The 18,312-nt window shown below is 44.4% G+C and overlaps 3 protein-coding genes across 12 annotated transcripts in view; 1 reads left to right on the plus strand and 2 right to left on the minus strand.

Moving 5' to 3' along the window:
- Positions 1-3,114, minus strand: part of TATDN1 (TatD DNase domain containing 1) — a 32,995-nt gene extending 29,881 nt beyond the window's left edge. Inside the window, exon 1 of one of the 2 annotated variants that reach the window (XM_079137700.1) lies at positions 3,061-3,114. In XM_079137700.1, coding sequence (XP_078993826.1) covers positions 3,061-3,082 — 22 coding nt within the window. In that variant the 5' untranslated portion in view covers positions 3,083-3,114. The remainder of the gene's footprint in view (positions 1-3,060) is intronic. The other variant, XM_079137699.1, reaches the window with a different exon arrangement.
- Positions 3,115-3,165: 51 nt separating this feature from the next.
- Positions 3,166-12,349, plus strand: NDUFB9 (NADH:ubiquinone oxidoreductase subunit B9). The gene is made up of 4 exons (XM_079137753.1): positions 3,166-3,324; positions 6,280-6,472; positions 7,064-7,177; positions 10,209-12,349. The coding sequence occupies exons 1-4, from the start codon at positions 3,224-3,226 to the stop codon at positions 10,338-10,340; spliced, it is 540 nt and encodes a 179-aa protein (XP_078993879.1). The 5' UTR covers positions 3,166-3,223; the 3' UTR covers positions 10,341-12,349.
- Positions 12,350-13,367: 1,018 nt separating this feature from the next.
- MTSS1 (MTSS I-BAR domain containing 1) overlaps positions 13,368-18,312 on the minus strand; it is a 156,214-nt gene continuing 151,269 nt past the window's right edge. For 4 of the 9 annotated variants that reach the window (XM_079137531.1, XM_079137524.1, XM_079137523.1 and 1 more), the window contains 4 exons: positions 17,559-17,753; positions 16,183-16,356; positions 15,695-15,857; positions 13,368-14,299 (listed from right to left, as the gene is read on the minus strand). In XM_079137531.1, coding sequence (XP_078993657.1) covers positions 13,599-14,299; positions 15,695-15,857; positions 16,183-16,356; positions 17,559-17,753 — 1,233 coding nt within the window. In that variant the 3' untranslated portion in view covers positions 13,368-13,598. The remainder of the gene's footprint in view (positions 14,300-15,694; positions 15,858-16,182; positions 16,357-17,558; positions 17,754-18,312) is intronic. The other 5 variants (XM_079137526.1, XM_079137529.1, XM_079137525.1 and 2 more) reach the window with 2 other exon arrangements.

An 18,312-nucleotide genomic window follows, 5' to 3' on the forward strand; every position in this document is an offset into this window, starting at 1 on the left:
AAGCTAAGAAATAAGTGTAGTATTTCACAGGGAGTGTCTTTTCTGTTTTGTTTGTGTATGTGTGTGTGTTGCAATGCTAGAAATCAGATGCAGGACCTAGAACACACTAAGCTACATCCCTAGCACTTAGACAGTGTTTAAATGACAAATAAAAGATTAAATATCAAAGTTACATAACAAAATAGAAAGTATAGTATGATCCCACTTTTGTTTTTAGAAAAAAAAACCCTCTGATGTTTGTGTATGTTTTTATGCATCTATATAAAATTATTTTAAAATTACAGAAGGGTATATTTTCAACTTTTAACAGTTACATTAAGGGAGTAGAATTGAACCAGGTGTGATGGTACATGCCTATAATCCCAGTGGCTCAGGAGGCTAAGGCAGGAGGATCGTGAGTTCAAAGCCAGCCTCAGCAACTTAGTGAGGCCCTAAGCAACTCAGTGAGACCCTGTCTCAAAATAAAATATAAAAAAGGGCTAGGGATGTGGCTTAGTGGTTAACTGCCCCTTAGTTCAATCCATGGTACAAAAAAAAAAGGAAAGAAAAAAAAAAGAGTAGAATTGAGAACCATAAAGAAAAAAGTTTAATGTTTAATCATAATTATTCTAATGAAGTCACCTTTTCTATATTATCTGGTTTTGATTCCTTTATCAATCTTCTAATCATGTTAGCACTAAAGCCACATACATTCTTTTACTTATTGATTCATATTTCCATTGTACTAAGTCCCCAGGAAATAATGATAAATGCCAGTACTTGCCTTAAAAAGTTTGGTCTACTGGGAAAGGCAGGTACATACATATTTAATTATAAATACTGTGGTAAAGGGTAGAGTTATAAAGTCCTGATACGTTAAAAAGCGAGGCAACACTCTAAAACCTTGTCAGAGATAAGAGCACAGACAAATGTCCGTAGGACACAAAAGGAATGAGGCTGGAAAAGTGGGCAGGGTTGGACTGCAGAAAGACTTCATATGCTATTAGGGCAATTCAAATATCCTATGGAGGGTAAGAGAAAGCTCTGAAGCAAGAGAAGAATTTAGCTGATGTTTTTAGGTAGACCACTCTGGAGAATGGATTTAAAGAGACATGACTTGAGGCCAGGAATTAGCTCTGTACCACAAACACATACTTTTTTTAAAACGTGTCCTTTCTCTGTGGAGTGTTCCATGGTTCTCTATTGCATCTCCCCCATCAATGATATCACAGATGGTGGTAGAGAGGCAGGGACATCTCGTCCTACAAAACATCTTTACAACCATTGAGGATCCCCCAGGCCCCACCCCAGACACTCAACATTTTTTAAACCTCTTTTATGATACCAACATTCTCTCTTGGATTTGCTTTGATTGTACATAAGTCTTAACTCTCCTATCAGAAAACTGCACTACAAGATTTTTTTCTATAGTCCCACAGTATTTAACACAACGTCTTTGGGAAAACACTGCTTAAATAACTCTAAGATATGAGTTTATATTGTTAACCACTCTCAAGTGCCTGAATGATGTCTCCACCTGCATCTCCTTAATCTTAAATGGGTCTAATCCCAATGAAACTGAGTGTTTCTCTACCTTCTGAAAACCAGCCATGCTTCTAGTCAATATTTAGGTATCTATCCAAACCCTGATTCATTTTTTACACTGTCCATTATCTGCCATGAACACTCAGCTAATAAATTCTGTGCATAGCCCTTCCATTTTTCCTTTGCCTTAGTTCAAGATCTGAAATGGTTCCCTGTGTCTCCCTATCCCCTACTAAATGTGCATAATGTCTATCAGTATTACCCTACTAAGGGTATGATTCACCTTTTAAGTAACTGGAAACTCCACAAAGACAAGGATCATGCCCATCTTTACCCACTGCTGTACCCTAGAACACAAGATTGCTGGCCCACAACTGGCACTCAATGAATGCTCCTTATGAAAACCCCTCGGTGAAAGTCCACTCTAAATAGAGTGAAACTGAAGCTCATCCTAGCTCTTACAATGTCCCTCAGCTTTTCCTAAGTGATTGGTAATAAAGATTCATACCCGGGGGGCTGGGGATATAGCTCAGCTGGTAGACTGCTTGCCTCACAAGCACAAGGCCCTAGGTTCATAATCCCTAGCACTGCAAAAAAAAAAAAAAAAAGATTCATACCCTTTTGGATCCCTGTGGCCTTCTCCCTTTCTTCTGGTGATGAATGGATCATTTTACTTCTCAAGTAGCAGAATTTGGTTTCCCTACTATTTGTGTCCCCCAGTCTATCCATCGGATGGTGGTGCTAGCAGCACCAGGACCAGGCCTTTGTGCCCTGTGCTCCCCGGCCAACGTCAAGCCCACCAGAGCCTCGGTAACTGTGATATGAATGAATAACTGCGTGACCCTCATCCCTTGAGGTCCTAATCCTCTCGGTCACGGTGACAAGGAGAGAAGGGGGGCGTGCACCGGAGACAGAAGGGAATATAGTGATTAGCCTTTGGGAGTGTGTTTTCTTCCTCTTACCCCGGCTCTTCCTTTTTGTGCTGCAGGGGATTTAACCCAGGCTCTCAGCCACGCTAGGCAATCAGCGCATGCGCGCGCTTCCCCTGCACTAAATCCCCGAAAGACACAGCTCCCCACCCCGCTACTGCGGATTCAACCTAGGGTGCTCTACTACTGAGCTACGTCCCTGTCCTTTTTATTTTGATACAAGGTCTAGTTAAGTTGCTGAGGCCGGCCTCGAACTTGAGATCGTCCTGCCTCAGTCCTCCCCGAAGCTGGGATTACAGGTGAGCGCCACGGCACCCGGCTCTGCCTCCTTTTTTAAATTGAATACGACACAAGCATTGAAAAGACCACAAATCCCAACCGCATGGTCCGTGAGTTTTGACAAACGAACACACTCGTGAAGCCGGCACTCAGGTCAGGAACCCTAACACTCATTTTCAGACCCAGAGGCCTCCCCGCACCCTCTGCAATTGCGTGGCCTGTTTGCCTCAGAAAGACCGGAGAGTGCAGATCCTGGACCCTCTGGCCGCGCTGAGAGTTGCTGGGGACTGGTCAGAACGCCACGAGGACCGGAAAAGCCTCGCCTTACCGACGAATTTGAAGCGACTCATGACAGCGCCGCTGGCTCCTCCTAGGCGGAAGCGGAAGTGGCCGCAGACTGGCCCGCCCTTCCGGCCATTGGTCCCGCCCCTCAGCCGCAGAGGTCCGAATTCCCGGCGGCCCTCGCGGCCGCTGAAGGTGAATTGGGCGTCATGGCGTTCTCGGCGCCGGCCGCCTATCTGACCCACCAGCAGAAGGTGTTGCGTCTTTATAAGCGGGCGCTGCGCCACCTCGAGTCGTGGTGTGTCCACAGGTGGGAAAGGGGCGTTCGTGGCTTGGGGACGTGGTTCTGGGGGCGGAGGCTGGGAGGCGCCGGGGTCCGGGCTGCCCAAGGACTTTGGGGACGGAGCTGGAGGGCGACCTCTCGCCCCTCAGAGCCGGCCCTTGCACCTGGGTCTACCCCGCAGTTGCCGGACCGTGAAGAGGAGCTGCTGCGGTGCGGGCCTCAGCTCTGTTCTGTAAAACCAGCGCAGGACCCACGTACGGGGTTGCACGAAGATGAAGTCAAAGGAAAGCAAATGAAACCAGTTGTCAGGGGTCCAGCGCTCACTAACAGTTTCTTCGTGACCTCGTGGTTCCTAACATATTAGCAATAATATGTACAGTATTGAGTCCGCAGCACAACTCAGGAGTTGGGGATTATTTTAGCTTTATTTTACAGATGCACAGATAGAAGTACAGGGCGTAATTTGCTGAAGGCCGAATCGCTACCTAGTATCCTGCCGTGATTAAAATTTAGGTGTCTGACTCCAAAGCATCGTCTTTCGCCTACCCTTCCCGTCATCTTTCTTCTTTGTAGCTTCAGTCCTGTTTACTTTCGCATCTTTTTCAGCACCTACGTAATTCCCTTTCCTCCTCTTTTCATCTGACACTAACACTGGGAACATGCTGTTAAAATACATGGATTTTTATGACCTAAATGCAGTGCAAGGTGGGGTGACAGCCCGCAGTATGTGAATGCTAGGCTTCCAGTCTCGTAACAGAATCCCAAAACCTGGTTCCAGGTGAAGAACTGGGAAAAACTGCATTGGCCTGGAAGAGTTGTAGTGGGTACTCTCAAAGTTCGGCTTGCATATTGGTTTTTATACTACCGTTAGTGGGCAGGAAGATGACCGGATAAAATGTTGTGCAATTGTCCACTCCACCCCCACTTTATTTTTTCCTTTTCAATTTTTATTTAATTTTTTTCGTTGTAGATGGACACAATATCATTATTTATTTTTATGTGGTGCCAAGGATCAAACTCAGTGCCTCACACGTGCAAGGCATGCACTCCACCACTGAGCTACAGCCCCAACCCCTTATTCAATTTTTTTTGACAGAATTTCCAACTTAGGTTCTATGCTGGATGCCAAATAAATAATAATTAATCATTTTTTTTTTTGGTGTAGCAGCTTATGAATTAATGGGAGAAATGGACATGTAAATAAATGGATAAAAGAATTATCAATTTTATGAAGAAAGTTAAGCTGTCAATTCAGGTAATGCTGAACTACAGCTGGGAATATTAAAGTTCCTAATTATAGAGCAAATTATAAAATTCGTTACTGACAACACTGGCTCAACCGTTTTATTTTTATTTTTTTTTTTCTAGGATTGCCTAGCCTTTTTTTTTTTTTTTTTTTGCTAAGTTAGCTAGGACCTTGCTAAGCTCCTGAGACTGGCTTTGAACTCTGAAGTCCTCCTGCCTCAGCCTTCAGAGTCACTGATATTGCAGGTGTATTCCACTGTGCTGCCCTTTATTTATTTTTTGATACTAGGGACTAAACCCAGGTGTGCTCAACCACTGAGCCATTTCCCCGGACCTTTTTTATTTTTTATTTTGAGACAGGCTCAATAAGTCACTTAGAGCCTTGCTAAGTTGCTGAGGCTGGCTCTGAACTTACAAGCCTCCTGAGCTGCTGGGATTAGTCATGTGCCACCAAGCCTGACTGGCTCAGCATTTTTAAAATCTCACTGACATCCCTTCTCAATCCTTGCCTGAATTTCTTCCTCCATTTGCATTCATAGTGCTATTTGCTCTCTGTGGTTCCATGTTTGACTCTTACTTTATGTACTTTGGACACCCTCATTAATGCTAGGACTTGAATTACCATCTATGTTCATTTGTCTCTAGAACTGTATTTCCAATTGTTGGTTAGATCACCTGCCAGTTTCTGAAATGCAGTTTGTGTATAAAACCAAACTCATTTTCTTTTCAGTTCCCCATTTTAATTCTCTCCCCCAAATACCCTATGACAACTAATGGCATTATTAGCAATTCAGTTATTAAACTTTAAATCTCCAAATTGTCTTCAAGTATTCCCTTCTTATCTCTCTGCCAGTAACTTTACAAACTAATCTGTGTATAATTGGACACTGGTTTTGTTTATTATCTGCCAAATAATAGTGTCAGTTATATTATCGAGCACTCAGGATATACTAGGCACTTGGTAAAGTATGTTGATGTGTTTTAACTCAAAGCATCTTTACTACAACTTTAGGATATAGATAATTATTTACACATAGAGGAGGAACCCATTCCCAGAGATGTTAAGTAACACTCTAGATTTATAGAGCTAGTAGTAGCAGAGTGAAGATTCAGGCCTGCCTTCATAATCTGGTGTTCTAAATAACTTTCTCCTGTATGGTGTCTGTCATGGCAGCTGCTTGCTTTAGGCAGTTATCATCTGTGACCTGGATTGTTATCAAAGCCTCCTAACTGATGTTTTCCCATAGTTTCTTCAGAACCTGACTTAACTTTCCTGAGGTCATACAGCTAGTGTCAGTCAGAATTCAAACCCAGGCCTATGTGATTCAAGCAGTATTGTTTCCACCATGTAACACCTCTCTTAATCATCTTTGTAGCTCCAGAATTAAGATAGGAGGAGATTCATCAAGTCGTCATTGAGTGAATGTTAGAAGATCTTATAGGGGCTATCACATTTCTTTTTTACTTTTTTTTTTTTCCTTTTTTTGTTTAAATCCTCATTCTTTTGTTGAAGGAGAAAGGAGAAAAAGTGTTATAGTATTTTTTGCTGCTAATTTTTGGCAGGGTGTAGAGGAAGCAGTCATGATATGGCAGGTCCATTGGTAGGAACGGAGGAGGTTCTAGGAAGTTACGTGTTCATCCAGGGGTGGTTAGTGGGAGTGTAACTCCTGTCAGATTGTGCTGTGCTGCTCACTTGAGTACATAACATTTCTTATCTCCAAAATAATTTTGCTTAAGGGACAAATACCGGTACTTTGCTTGTTTGATGAGAGCCCGATTTGAAGAACATAAGAATGAAAAGGATATGATGAAGGCCACTCAGCTATTGAGGGAGGCAGAAGAAGAGTTCTGGCATAATCAGCACCCACAGCCATACATCTTCCCTGACTCTCCTGGGGGCACCTCCTATGAGAGATATGAGTGCTACAAGGTAGGTGAGGGTGACGGTGGCAACTACTTTCTGAGAGGCAGAGGCACTCTGTTTCTCAGTCCCAAACCTCAGCCTTCTGTACCTCTAGATTTCTTTCCTGACAGTTGTCTGATACTTTTTTTCAGGTGCCAGTTTTGCTCCCAAATGTCATGAAGACTTCTTTCTAAACTGAGCTTCAGGGTCTTTCAGTATACTTTTTGGCAAAGCGAAGTGCTAAATTACTTGATAAATAATTCATTAGGGGACCTTACTTAATGTATTTGTACTTACTATTTCTGAGATACTCTTTTAAGTAATACTTCCAAGTAACAAAACCACTCTGGGTATTACTACACCTGAAGGAGGAGTGATGCCAATTCTCTTTGAACTGTAGTTGCCATTTTTCAGTTGCACTCTTTCACTGTAAGGCATTCTCCTCTATCTTAGGTCCCTATTTGTCCTCCATTATACATTGCATACAGTTACAACCAGCCTGATAGTGGCAGTCGTTATTGAAATGCACCTTGATTTTTGTCTTTAGTCTCCTGAGCAAGCTCTCAGTACCATGTAGATGAATCCTGTGGAATGAACCATGATTTCCTCTCCTGGCAGATTCCGGAATGGTGCTTAGATCACTGGCATCCCTCTGAGAAGGCAATGTACCCTGATTACTTTGCCAAGAGAGAGCAGTGGAAGAAGCTGCGAATGGAAAGCTGGGAGCGAGAGGTGCGTCTACTTGCAGTTCCCTGTGCAGTTTGGTCAGCATGTGGACAGTCAGGTTCTGTTCCTGCATGCTGAAGTTGCTCTGATCCCTTGTTCTCAGATATACCTGAGTTTCTAGTTTAACATCACCATCTGACAGATGTTAAAATGTATTCCCTACTCTTTTTGAATTCTCTGTTCTCTAATTTTGTTTCTCCACTCCTCCTCAGTCCTTTGCCTGATCTTTCTATACCCTACTATTCCTTAACCTTCCTCTACCCTAGAACCTTCGGAAGTTTTTGTCATCTTATGATCAGTTACATTTTTTATTGTAGTACTGGGGACTGAACCCAGGGGCACTTTACCCTGAGCTACATCCCCAACCTTTTTTTTTTTAAATTTTATATTTTTTTGAGATAGCATCTTGCTAAATTACCTAGGCTGGCCTGGGCCATTCCTCCTTCCACAGCCTCCCAAGTTGCTAGGATTATGTGCCATTGCTCCTGACCAAGGGTTACATTTTTCTTTATATTTTATTTAATTTTTTTTGTACAGCTGAAGGTTGAACCCAGGACCTTGCACATACTAAGCCAGCACTCTACCACTGAGCTGTATCACCAGCCCAGTTATATTTTTAAAAGCTGATCTTACTATATTGTGAATGATATATTGGAGAAGTAGAGAATCCATTTTGGAGTTATTGTACAAGTTTAGTCAGAAAGTTATGGTGACCAGCATTAGGTGGATGCAGTGGCTGTGGAAGGAAACAGATATCTGGATATCTTTGTTGAAGGGGTATGAAGATTGGATGTGGAGGATGGATGGAGAACAGGGAAGAATCGAGTGGTTTCCAGGCTTTAACATCTAGCTAACATCTAAAGCTTTAGCATCTAGAGTTTGGTGGGGGTGGCGATGGAAATGGGGGAGATTAAGAAGGGATGCAGTATATGTGTCAGAGGCATAATCAAGTATCCAATTTTAGAGGTGTGGAGTTTGATAATCCTGTCAGACATCAAGTACAAAGTCAGGAAATTTTAGAGGTAGGGTTCCAGAACTCCAAGGAGAGATTTGATCTAGAAATAGAAATTTGTGTTTTCAAAGCCAGAAATAGAAATTTGTGTTTTCAAAGCCAGAAAAAGGAATGAGATCTTTAGTATAGAGCTTACAGAAAGAAAAAAAGGAAAAGGGATTCTCCCTCCATTATAATTGGATGTAAGCTATATGTAAATACATTAGCGTTAGAAATACTGAAAGTAAGACTTCTGTGCAATAGAGGAAAAGCCAGAGGAAATGTGTGGCATGAATGGAGAATGTGGGAAAGGTGTGCTAGTCATGGAGAGAGGACAGGCTTGCTGGAGAAAAACAGGATTACCAGATGGTGGTAAAGGCCTCTTTGAGGCTAGGGATAATTATTGCCTACAACATCATTCCAGGACTTTTTTTCTCCTCTTCAGCAATATAAACTGTCCTAAGTGTGGATGATGTGTTTCTCCATTATCCAAAGTTAATAAGAAATTTAGTTGTAAAAAGAGAGCATGATGGAATCTAAGCTGGATAAAGAAAGAGGAGGTTGATGCATAGAGGGGTCAAATTGGGCGGGAGAATCTGTGAATTGTTGATCCCTTTGAGTTTCAAATACAAGGAGGCATTTAAGCAAATGAGCTAGAAGGACAGGTGATCATTGGAGAATGGTATTTCTGAATCTAGATTTTGGAAGTTGTGCTGCTGCTAGGGATAAGGTCCCCAGGATATTAACCCTTAAAAGTCCTTGGCTAGGGTAGAGTGGAAGAAAAATCACTCTGGCCAAGGGATACCAGATTTTGTAAGAAATGTTGCAGCATGCCAGGTACAGTGACATATACCTGTAATCCCAGTGACTTAGGAGGCTGAGGCAGGAGGATCTCAGGTTTGAGGCCAGCCTCAACAACTTAGAAATAAAAAATAAAAAGGACTGGATGTAGCTCAGTGATCAGGTGCCCCTGAGTTCAGTCTCCACTACCAAAATAAGAAAAGGAAAGAAATGTTCCAACATTTAGAAGCTTGAAGTATGTTTCTTCATGGTGAACAGTAGGCTCATTCTGCAGTTGATCACTGATGACCTCTTCTCTGATGCATTCCTGCACTTGTTCTGCATCTTCACCATTGTTAACCTGTAGACATTTGGAAGGAGCTTTGGCTTATAGGTTTCCTCCTCTGTTAAAGCTGATATTGGAGATTACTAGAACGAACGGGGTATTTGGGCAACATCAGGCAGAACTGAGTCCATTTTTACATGTGATTTCATGTTACTTCTTGTTCTGGATGCTACCTGGAGGGGCTTTACAATTAACATTTCTAATATATATAAACTGAGGGTTTGGGTATTTTTTAAGAAGTCAATTTTTTTTTTTTTTTTTTAATTTTATTTTAGTTGTAGATGGACACAATACCCTTATTTTATTTACCTATTTTTTTATGGTACTGAGGATTAAAACCACTGCCTCACATGTGGAGGCAAGCATTCTGCCAGAGCTACAGCCCCAGCCCTATGAACTGAGGTTTTTTTTCTTTTTTCTTTTAAAAATATTTTTGGTTGTAGATGGACACAATACCTTTATTTATTTTTATGTGGTGCTGAGGATTGAACCCAGTGCCTCACATGTTCTAGGCAAGGGCTCTACCACTGAGCCACAACCCAGCCCCATGAACTAAGGTTTCTTAATGGTACTTTTGGAAAGCACTTAGCTGAGACACAGGAATAAATGTGTTCTGCATGAACCGATAGGGGACCATGACGAGAGGAATTGGAACGGTATTGTCATATTTTGGCTTAAAGAGTAAGAGAGGTAGGAGAATTTGTTCACAACTCACTGCTTTAAGATGAAGAAGACTAAAGAGAAAAGCTTTTCTGAGTAAAAGTGTGGTCATGGGATCCATGCAGGTATATACAAAAACACTTAATAGTATGGCTAAGACAGTGTAATGGGGCACATTACAGAAAGAGCTGTCACTTCACCAGCAGGTGAATTTTACCATCAGATTCCTCAGTAATTGTTCCTTCCTTGCCCCCTTCTAGGTTAAGCAACTACAGGAGGAAACCCCACATGATGGTCCTAAAACTGAAGCTTTGCCTCCAGCCAGGAGGGAAGGTGATCTGCCCCCACTATGGTGGCACATTGTGACCAGACCCCGGGAGCGTCCCATGTAGAGAGAAGAGAGACACAGGCACCTCACTGTTCATGCTTGCAAGTGAAATAAGTTATAGGACATACACACACTTGCCCAAATAAAAATAACTACATATGGTCTGGTACAACCGAGGTGTTCTTCTGTCTGAAAAGTACTGTGATGCCAAGTGACTGTACCATGTCTTTGCTTTCTTATCATTTATTCCACGTAAAGAAAATTAGTCAGATATATAATAAATCTTTTATCGTTTTCCCAGTACTGGGGATTGAACTCAGGGGCACTGTACCACTGAGCTGTATCCCTAGCTTTTTATTTTGAGACAAGGTCTCACCAAGTTGCCGAGGCTGGCCATGATGTTGTCCTCCTGCGTGATGTTGTCTTCCTGCCTCACCCTCCCAAGTGGCTGGGAATGTGGGTGTGTGCTACCGTACCCAACTATAAGAAGTCATATTGATAGCATCTTATTGTTTAGGGGTAACAGCATAACCAGATAGAAATTTTACTTTGAGGACTGAGTTGAAGTCTTAATTAGCTGTAGTGTTTGGAAGGAGAATACAAAACTGAGGATTTAAAAATACTTTATTGATTCTCTAAGGATTCCACTAATGGGTTTAGTTTTTATGAAAAGGACAACTGTCCCTATAAAGGACAGTCCACAGACAGAAACAGAGTTTATAGTGTTCTCTCAGGAGTGGAGGTTTGATGATGGGGGGATGGAGCCAAGTCTGGGATGAAACTTGGTGATACTGGAGACCGTTTTCCAGCTGTGCTCCCTCCACTGTGGCTTGTCTGTTCACACATCCAAAGGTAAGGGTATGGTAGAACTTATTTCAAGAAGGGTTTTTTAAAAAGTCAACCCAAAGTGGTTTAATTTGGGGTAACTTACCAGAACTGTTGGAACTATTTTGAGATAATTAGTTTAGGCAACTCTTATCCTTAGGACTCATAACCATCACAAATAATATTTTGTCAGTTTGCTAAGTAAGTTCAATTTGAGTCTCAGTCCATGTTCTAACATTTGACTAAGACTTCAAACTGAATTTTAATAAGACTTGAAATACAGGTCTTTTTTTTTTCTTCTAGTGGTTCTTTATTTATAATGTAGGCTGAAGCAACTGTTACAATGTAGAAGGGAGACACGTTACACAACTGTTATTTATACATGTTCAGAACAAAAAACTGCACAGGGAGAGGTCAACTCTCAATACAAACTAGCAACTAAACCACAATAATTTACCTTTAGAAAGGATCTCTTTATTTTTAGCTGTGACACTGCTTTTACAATATGCAAAAACACAAACAAAACTATCCAAGGTGTTTTGTCACATTCTTTCTACATTGAATTTGGCAACATTTTATATTAAATTTATTCAGATTATACTAACGTTTAAAAACTAAACAAGTGAAAAGCTGTACCAAGGTACAGTTACATCCATTTATTTCAAAGGTTTAAAATACCACTTTTAACTATTGTAATTACCTTGCAGCGATTTCTGCTTTTGCAAAAACCATCTCAAGCATCATATGCACAATGCATCAGCTACTTTTAGTCATCAAGATTGGTGGGCTAAACCACAGGCACTACTGTTGCTTATAGTTTGTAAAAGGAGCTTGTTTTTCAAAGAAAAAAGCTTAAATAGTTTCTAATAATCATGCCTTTGCTTTAAAGCCATAACATAAAATGTCCTTGAGCAATCACTGCAGTGTTAAATGTTAATATATAGAGCAATGACTGTACAGGTATGTCACTCTCACATCCAATGTGATTATGTATTAAAGCATAAGATTATGTAATTGAAGATTAGAGCCAACAAGAAATCTTCAGGGCATGTGGGGACCCACCACTCCTCTTCCTTGAGAGGTAAAGTCACAAGTATGCACTGTTTTAAGTAACCCACCACTAAGGGATTTGCTTTCTTTAAAACAGTGCTTTCTCCAAATGTTATCCCTCTAAATCTACAAGTCTCTGTTGACTTTTAGGGGATGGGCATTTTAACAAATTCAACTTCCACTTAAAGAAGACAGAAATCCATCCCAAAAAAACATTGTCTAAAACACAAAAAAGGGACAGTGTAGTGGTCAGATTCCCAGTGACAAATAAATCCTCCTTTCTTCAGTGTTTAGTATGAAGCCAATTAACTACCATTTATTTAGGGAAAAATAAGAAAAACAAGCCCCCAGATTGGTAAACACATTGGCAAGTTGCTAGACTCTGAGCTGGTTACGCTTGTTAAATCCGCTTGAGTTTTTTTCAAAATATTTGGGCTTTTCAAATGCACCCAGCCTGCTGGGCACAGTTAAGTAAAAGGCATTTGCTATATCTAAGAATTCCCTGCTATCATTTTTAAATGTTTTCACATTTTTAAACTGCCTTACCCTTTTGGATGTATTTGGATTCCATGGAAGTGAGTACAATAGACAGAAACGTAAGTGGGGTGGGGGAGTCCTACGTCTGCCCAGTGGCAGCAGCATGCGTGGGATTGGAGGCGGGTGCTGTGTGCAGTCGAGAGGAATTGTGGGAGAAAGGAAGTCCTTAAACACCCTACAGAAACAAACACTGCAATCCAGTATGGCTTATTCGGATGCATTGACCATGAAGCTACTAGAAATTCAACCTACAAGGCTACTCTTAATGTAACAGGATTGGCTATGTTGACAGTGTGCCCCTCCCACGGCCCTCCCCCCAGTCTCAACACAGTCTACTGTTTCCAGATTTACTTCACTCTGAATATTGCTCATCAACTGTTATTCCTGCTTTTCTCATCCATAGTATATTTAAGTGAGGATTTTACCCCTTATCCATTTTGTACATTAAAATAACAAATTTGCTTCTAAGCTAGACTACTACAATGCATCTACAAAAGCTTGTGGTAGGGAAAGAAAAAGAAGAAAGAACTTAGTAATTTTTTCTGAAATTAACTACTTTGTGGTTCCCTTGCCCCACCCCGCCCCACCCCACCCTACCCCCTATGCATTTAAAATTTTACAAAGACTTGTAAAAAAGTTAAATGGAATTTGGCACCTTCAGAAAAATCAAAAGGGAAACTAAGATTAAAATGTGCAGAAAGAAAATCGTCAATATTTACAAATTAAAAGATCATGTCAGTTACATGTTGCTTTTAATCTTATCTAAAGATGTCGAGTACTTTCAAAAGAGCTGAATTCTGAGTTGCCTACAAAATTTTGTTTGATTATAGATTGGAATGGATCAAGACAAATTAGGTTTTCTTAATTAAAGAGTCATTCCCCACTGGCAGCATTTCCTGGGAGCCTGGGCCTACGAGAAGCGGGGGGCCGAGCGGTCATTGGTCGTGGTCTTCTTCAGTTTCACGCCCCTGCGGATGGCATTCAGCATGTCTTCTCCTTGTGGAGTATCTCCTGGGCTCAGGTCTGCAGGGTCACTCTCTGAAATCTGGCTTGGGGAGACAGTGGCACTTGGGGGATCCCTTTCCTGATCTTCAGCCTCGCTTTCTGGAATTGCCTGTCGGTGCTCCTCGGGGATACTGGGCTTTGGGCCTGGAAGTGGAGGGTTGATGGAGGCTTGGCCGCTCCACATGGAAGAGGGCATGCTGGGGACTCCCTGGGGGCCCTCACCCGCAGATGGCGACTCGGGGCTGTGCTCACCCCGCTCCTCTGGACCATCTGGAGGGGCTGGCAACACCCCAGGGGGGTCTGGGACAGTCGGGGTCTTGACAGGGATCACTGGTGTCTTGATGGGGATGGGACCAGCTCCAATGGTCCCTCGACGGACAGAAGGCTTGGTGGAAGGGGTCCGTCGGATGGTTGCAACCCCTGGAGTGACCATAGCAGGTCCAAGGGTAGTAGGGAGGCCGGCAGTCGAGGCTGGGCGCTTGGCTTGGAACATCCGCCGGTAGGACTGGCTGATGTCACTGTTCCTAGGGATGGTGGAGGATTTGTCAAACTCCTGCTGATCTGCCTCCTGGTCACCACTTACGGAGAAATAATCATAATCTGAAACTGATTATAGGATTTAGTCAGACACATTCAAGCAGCAGCTCTGCTTTCCATCCTGTGCTGGAGGAGAGAAGGCACGCCGGCAGGCACACCTGCACTTTTCACCTGCCCTCCCAGGGTCTGAAGCATCCTCGGCCTTGCTGAGGGCTCTGTGGCAGGGCCCTCTGTTCTTGCACTGATGTACCCTAGACACCTATAACAGGGCTGGAATGGCAGCCACCTAGACTTTCATGGGGGAAGATGGTAAAAAGGCCTGACCGCAGCAAAACAACCTCCCGAAGCATCTCTGGGAGGAACAAGGTAGACAAAAAAAAAATTAATTCTACAGATCCTCTGGTCCGGAATTCAATGTGAGAAATCAGCCTCAAAGTAGTCTTAACACCTCCCTGATAATAAGCTAGGGGAGGGCAAAGAAAAAGAAGGGAGCCACTGGCAAGAGTTCCTGAAAACAAGGTAGAGAGGTCCCATCCTGACGAGTGCGGCTGTCTCAGGGTGAGGCTGGAGGGGAGAGCTCACAATTAAACACCCAACAGTAGTGTTTCTGAACGCAGTACTACTGACACTTGGGGACAGATCGTTCTTCAGGAGGGGCTGTGCTGTATGTGAAAGGATGTTTAGCAGTATCCCCGGCCTGTACTCACCAGATGCCAGAACCCCCCTCCAGCTACTAAAACCAAAAATGTCTCCAAACGTGGCCACATGTCTCTTGGGGGACAATATCTCCCTAAGCTGAGAGTCTTAAAGAGGCTTTGATGGTCTGCGGATAACTTTTAGTCAATTGTCATAGATGTATTCCAACTGTCAGATTTTTCTGTTGCCTGGTTTGTGCATGTGGTGGGATGGAGATGAGGGAGGCGGTGGGGACAGAGGGTTTGGCTGGAGTAGGTTGAGTTTGGGTGTTTAGCTCTGCTCCTTGAGTCATGTGAATCTGGGCAAGCCTAAGCTTCCACATCTGTAATGAGTGGTTGTGATATTAAAAGGGAAAATAAGTATCAAGCACTTAGTGCAAAGTGCCAGAACAAACATGAAGCTGTTATTAATGGCATGTGTCTGGGTTCAGGCTGGGGATCACCATGTACCCTGGGGATGAAAAATGAGAAGAGTTGTTACAAGTCCAGGTCTTGGGCTGGGGACATAGCTCAGTGGGTAGAGTGCTTGCCCAAGGCCCTGGGTTCAATCCCCAGCACCACCGACAAAAGGAGGGGAAAAAAAGCCCAGGCAGGCACTTCTTGTGCGACAGCTACCTGACCAGTACAGAAGCACTCTCCAGAGCACCCTAGATGGCGGGAGCGATTCTGAAGCCCATCTGTCACCCAGTGTCACACTGTGGCTAGAACGGAGGGCCTGGTTTCTGCCCTTTTCTCAGAAAACCCAACTGCAAACCCTGGTGCCTTGTACCTTGGGAGGGGATGGTGTCCTCGGAGCAGCACGGGGTGGTCGTCTGGGTACTGTAGCCACTGGAGCACTGCAGTGAATCCCGACTGCTTCTCTGCGTGTCCAGCTGCAGGCCCCGCGACAAGGCTAGGGCCAGCTCCTCGCAAGCCTCCATCTCCTCACCAGGCTGCAGGGTGGAAGAGACCGACGAGCCATCAGGGTGTGGTGTGCCCAGGCCCCCATATCACTCTTGTTCTGCTCCTGTGAGTACCACACATCTGTAGCCAGGGTGGCTCCCGACTTACTCAGGTCCTATCCAGGCTCTAGAAAATTCTGCATGTCTGATACCCACACAAGGCTTTTCCCCAGGGGACTGCTACACTGTGGGGACTGGGGGAATGAAGCCCAGCTCCTCCAATTTCAAGACTGCCTGGGTCCCCGTTGCTGGCCAGCACACAGCCCCCAGCCAGGCCTAAGTGGACCCAACCAGCTACAGAGAACAAGCGCATCACCCTGGTGGCAGCGGACACAGTCATGCTCCTCGGTCTCTGCGCCTCCTCTGCAGCCGCTGGAGGGCCTCCCGAGGGAGGGGGTCCACCCCCGCTGGGGTCTGGCTCACGCTTCTCTCTGCGGCGCTGTAAGGTGTTCACCAGAGGCTGGTCGTAGGGCCCTGGCTTAGCCCAGTCCTAAGCAGAACAAGTGTGGTCAGGAGCCAAGTCCCAGCCCGGGTGCAGGGCTTAGCCACCCTCTCACAGCTGCCCACAGAAGGCTCCTCAGTGGGAAGCTCTGGCTTAGACAAGTCTGCAGCCCCTCCGCATGCCCCCACCCAGCTCTAAAAAGCAGGGGGTGAAATGCCTTTTGGGGGGGGCCCTGGTACCTCCCTTTTACTCATCTCTGCCAAAAGATTAAAATCCTCAACAAACAGGCAGGCAGCAGGAGACACTTAGTTAACAGCCACTTAACAAGTGGCCAACATATGCTGAGGCACCAGCTAGGTGCCTCTCCAGCCAGGGGAGAGCCATTCCTGGAGAACAGGCTGTCCCTTTTATCTGAAGCAACCATCTCTCCTTGAGCAACCAGAACGATGCCACAGTTAGTGGAGTGGCCACCAGGGGGCACTAGAGCAATGTCAGCCACTCTCAAAGGCCAGATCCTCTCCCTCTGGGAGTGGCCTCGGTCAGCAAATCTACAGGCCTCAGACAGGAAAGCAGGGCTCCCAGGGTCGAGAGAAAGGCTTGAGGAGTCTGGGGGATCCACACAGCCTATGAGAGAGGAAGTCAAATGCTGCTCAAGATGCTGGCAGCCTAGGGACCAACTTTTCAAATTAGGGTCCTGCTTGCCAATAAAGCCAGAATATCCTCCTGAAGAATCAGCTACACTGCTAGGAGCTAATGGAAACCTAGTCTGTAAATTAAGTCAAACATCTTTTAATACCCTGGAGACGAAAGATAAAGTCTTTGTGTACTCTGAACATAAAACACAGTGATCCAAACATTTCGAGCTGTGGTTCTGTTACCATGGCCCAGCAGATGCTCATTAGGGGAAAAGTTGGGGTTATGAGGCCAAGGGGGGCAGTACAGGCTCTGAAAAAAGTGATACCCACAGGTGGCCCCTGGAGGGAACCACCCAGCGGACTTCATCCTGATGTACAGCCATGCCCCATGGCTCCTGCCCTGCCGGGGTTGACTAAGGTGCCCTAGAGGCAGACTTCCCGGACTCTGCTCTACCTGGAAGCTGCTTTCTCGGAGCTGCCAGCTGCTTTTCAGCTCTCCCCAGTGGGAAGCTACTGAGGGAGAGGTGCACTGGGGAAGAAGGCAGAGTGTGAAAGGAGGGGGGTGTGGAACGGAAGAGTGAGCACAGAGGCAATGGGGGGAGGAGAGACACAAACCTTCCAGCTAGGGATCTGAGATGACGGGAACATGCCGGGCCCGATGGTGTAATAATGAGCGTAGTCTGGAAGGTGGACAGAGGTGACCCGAGGGAGCAGGCGGGAGGCAGGCAGGCAGTGAGGGAAAGGGCCTGTACCCACGGGCCCCCCATGGGACTCACTTGACAAACTATAGTGAGAAAACCCGTTAGACAACTGGAAACAAACAAAAAGGGGGAAAGAAAAGGAAAAAAAATTAATACAACAGGATGAGTGTGGAGACACGAGATGGCATCGACACTTGGGGGTGAGGGGAAACCTGAATATTTACAAATAAAACAAACACCGGGGCTCTGCTGCCCATGGATGATCCGCAACGTGAGAGAAAAGAACCAGCGTAAAGATCTTGACGCCAAATCGGTTTTCAGTCAAGCAAACCTCTGACTTGCATTTCAGAGTAGACTGGAAACTGATCAGCGTCCTCAATTTGCAGCTTTCTCAGTGTTTTCTTAAATAATAATTTAATTTAAAAAAAAAAAAACAATTTCATGGTGACAGAGATTTTCTCATCTCATTGTGCAAATTAAAAAATTGTGGAGCATCTTCAAATGAATCTGTTTGTTTTAGGTTTCCGACATCACACTGTTCAGGAGCAGATTCCAAATCGAGGGTGAGGGTCGGGGTTGCAAACTAAAAGGCAGCAAAGCACACAGCCTCGACGGTGAAATGTCACCCCAACGGTTTTGTGGGGTGCTTGGGAAGGGAAGGGGGAGAA

Source organism: Sciurus vulgaris (assembly GCF_902686455.1).
Source record: "Sciurus vulgaris genome assembly, chromosome: 1".
Taxonomy (NCBI): domain Eukaryota; kingdom Metazoa; phylum Chordata; class Mammalia; order Rodentia; family Sciuridae; genus Sciurus; species Sciurus vulgaris.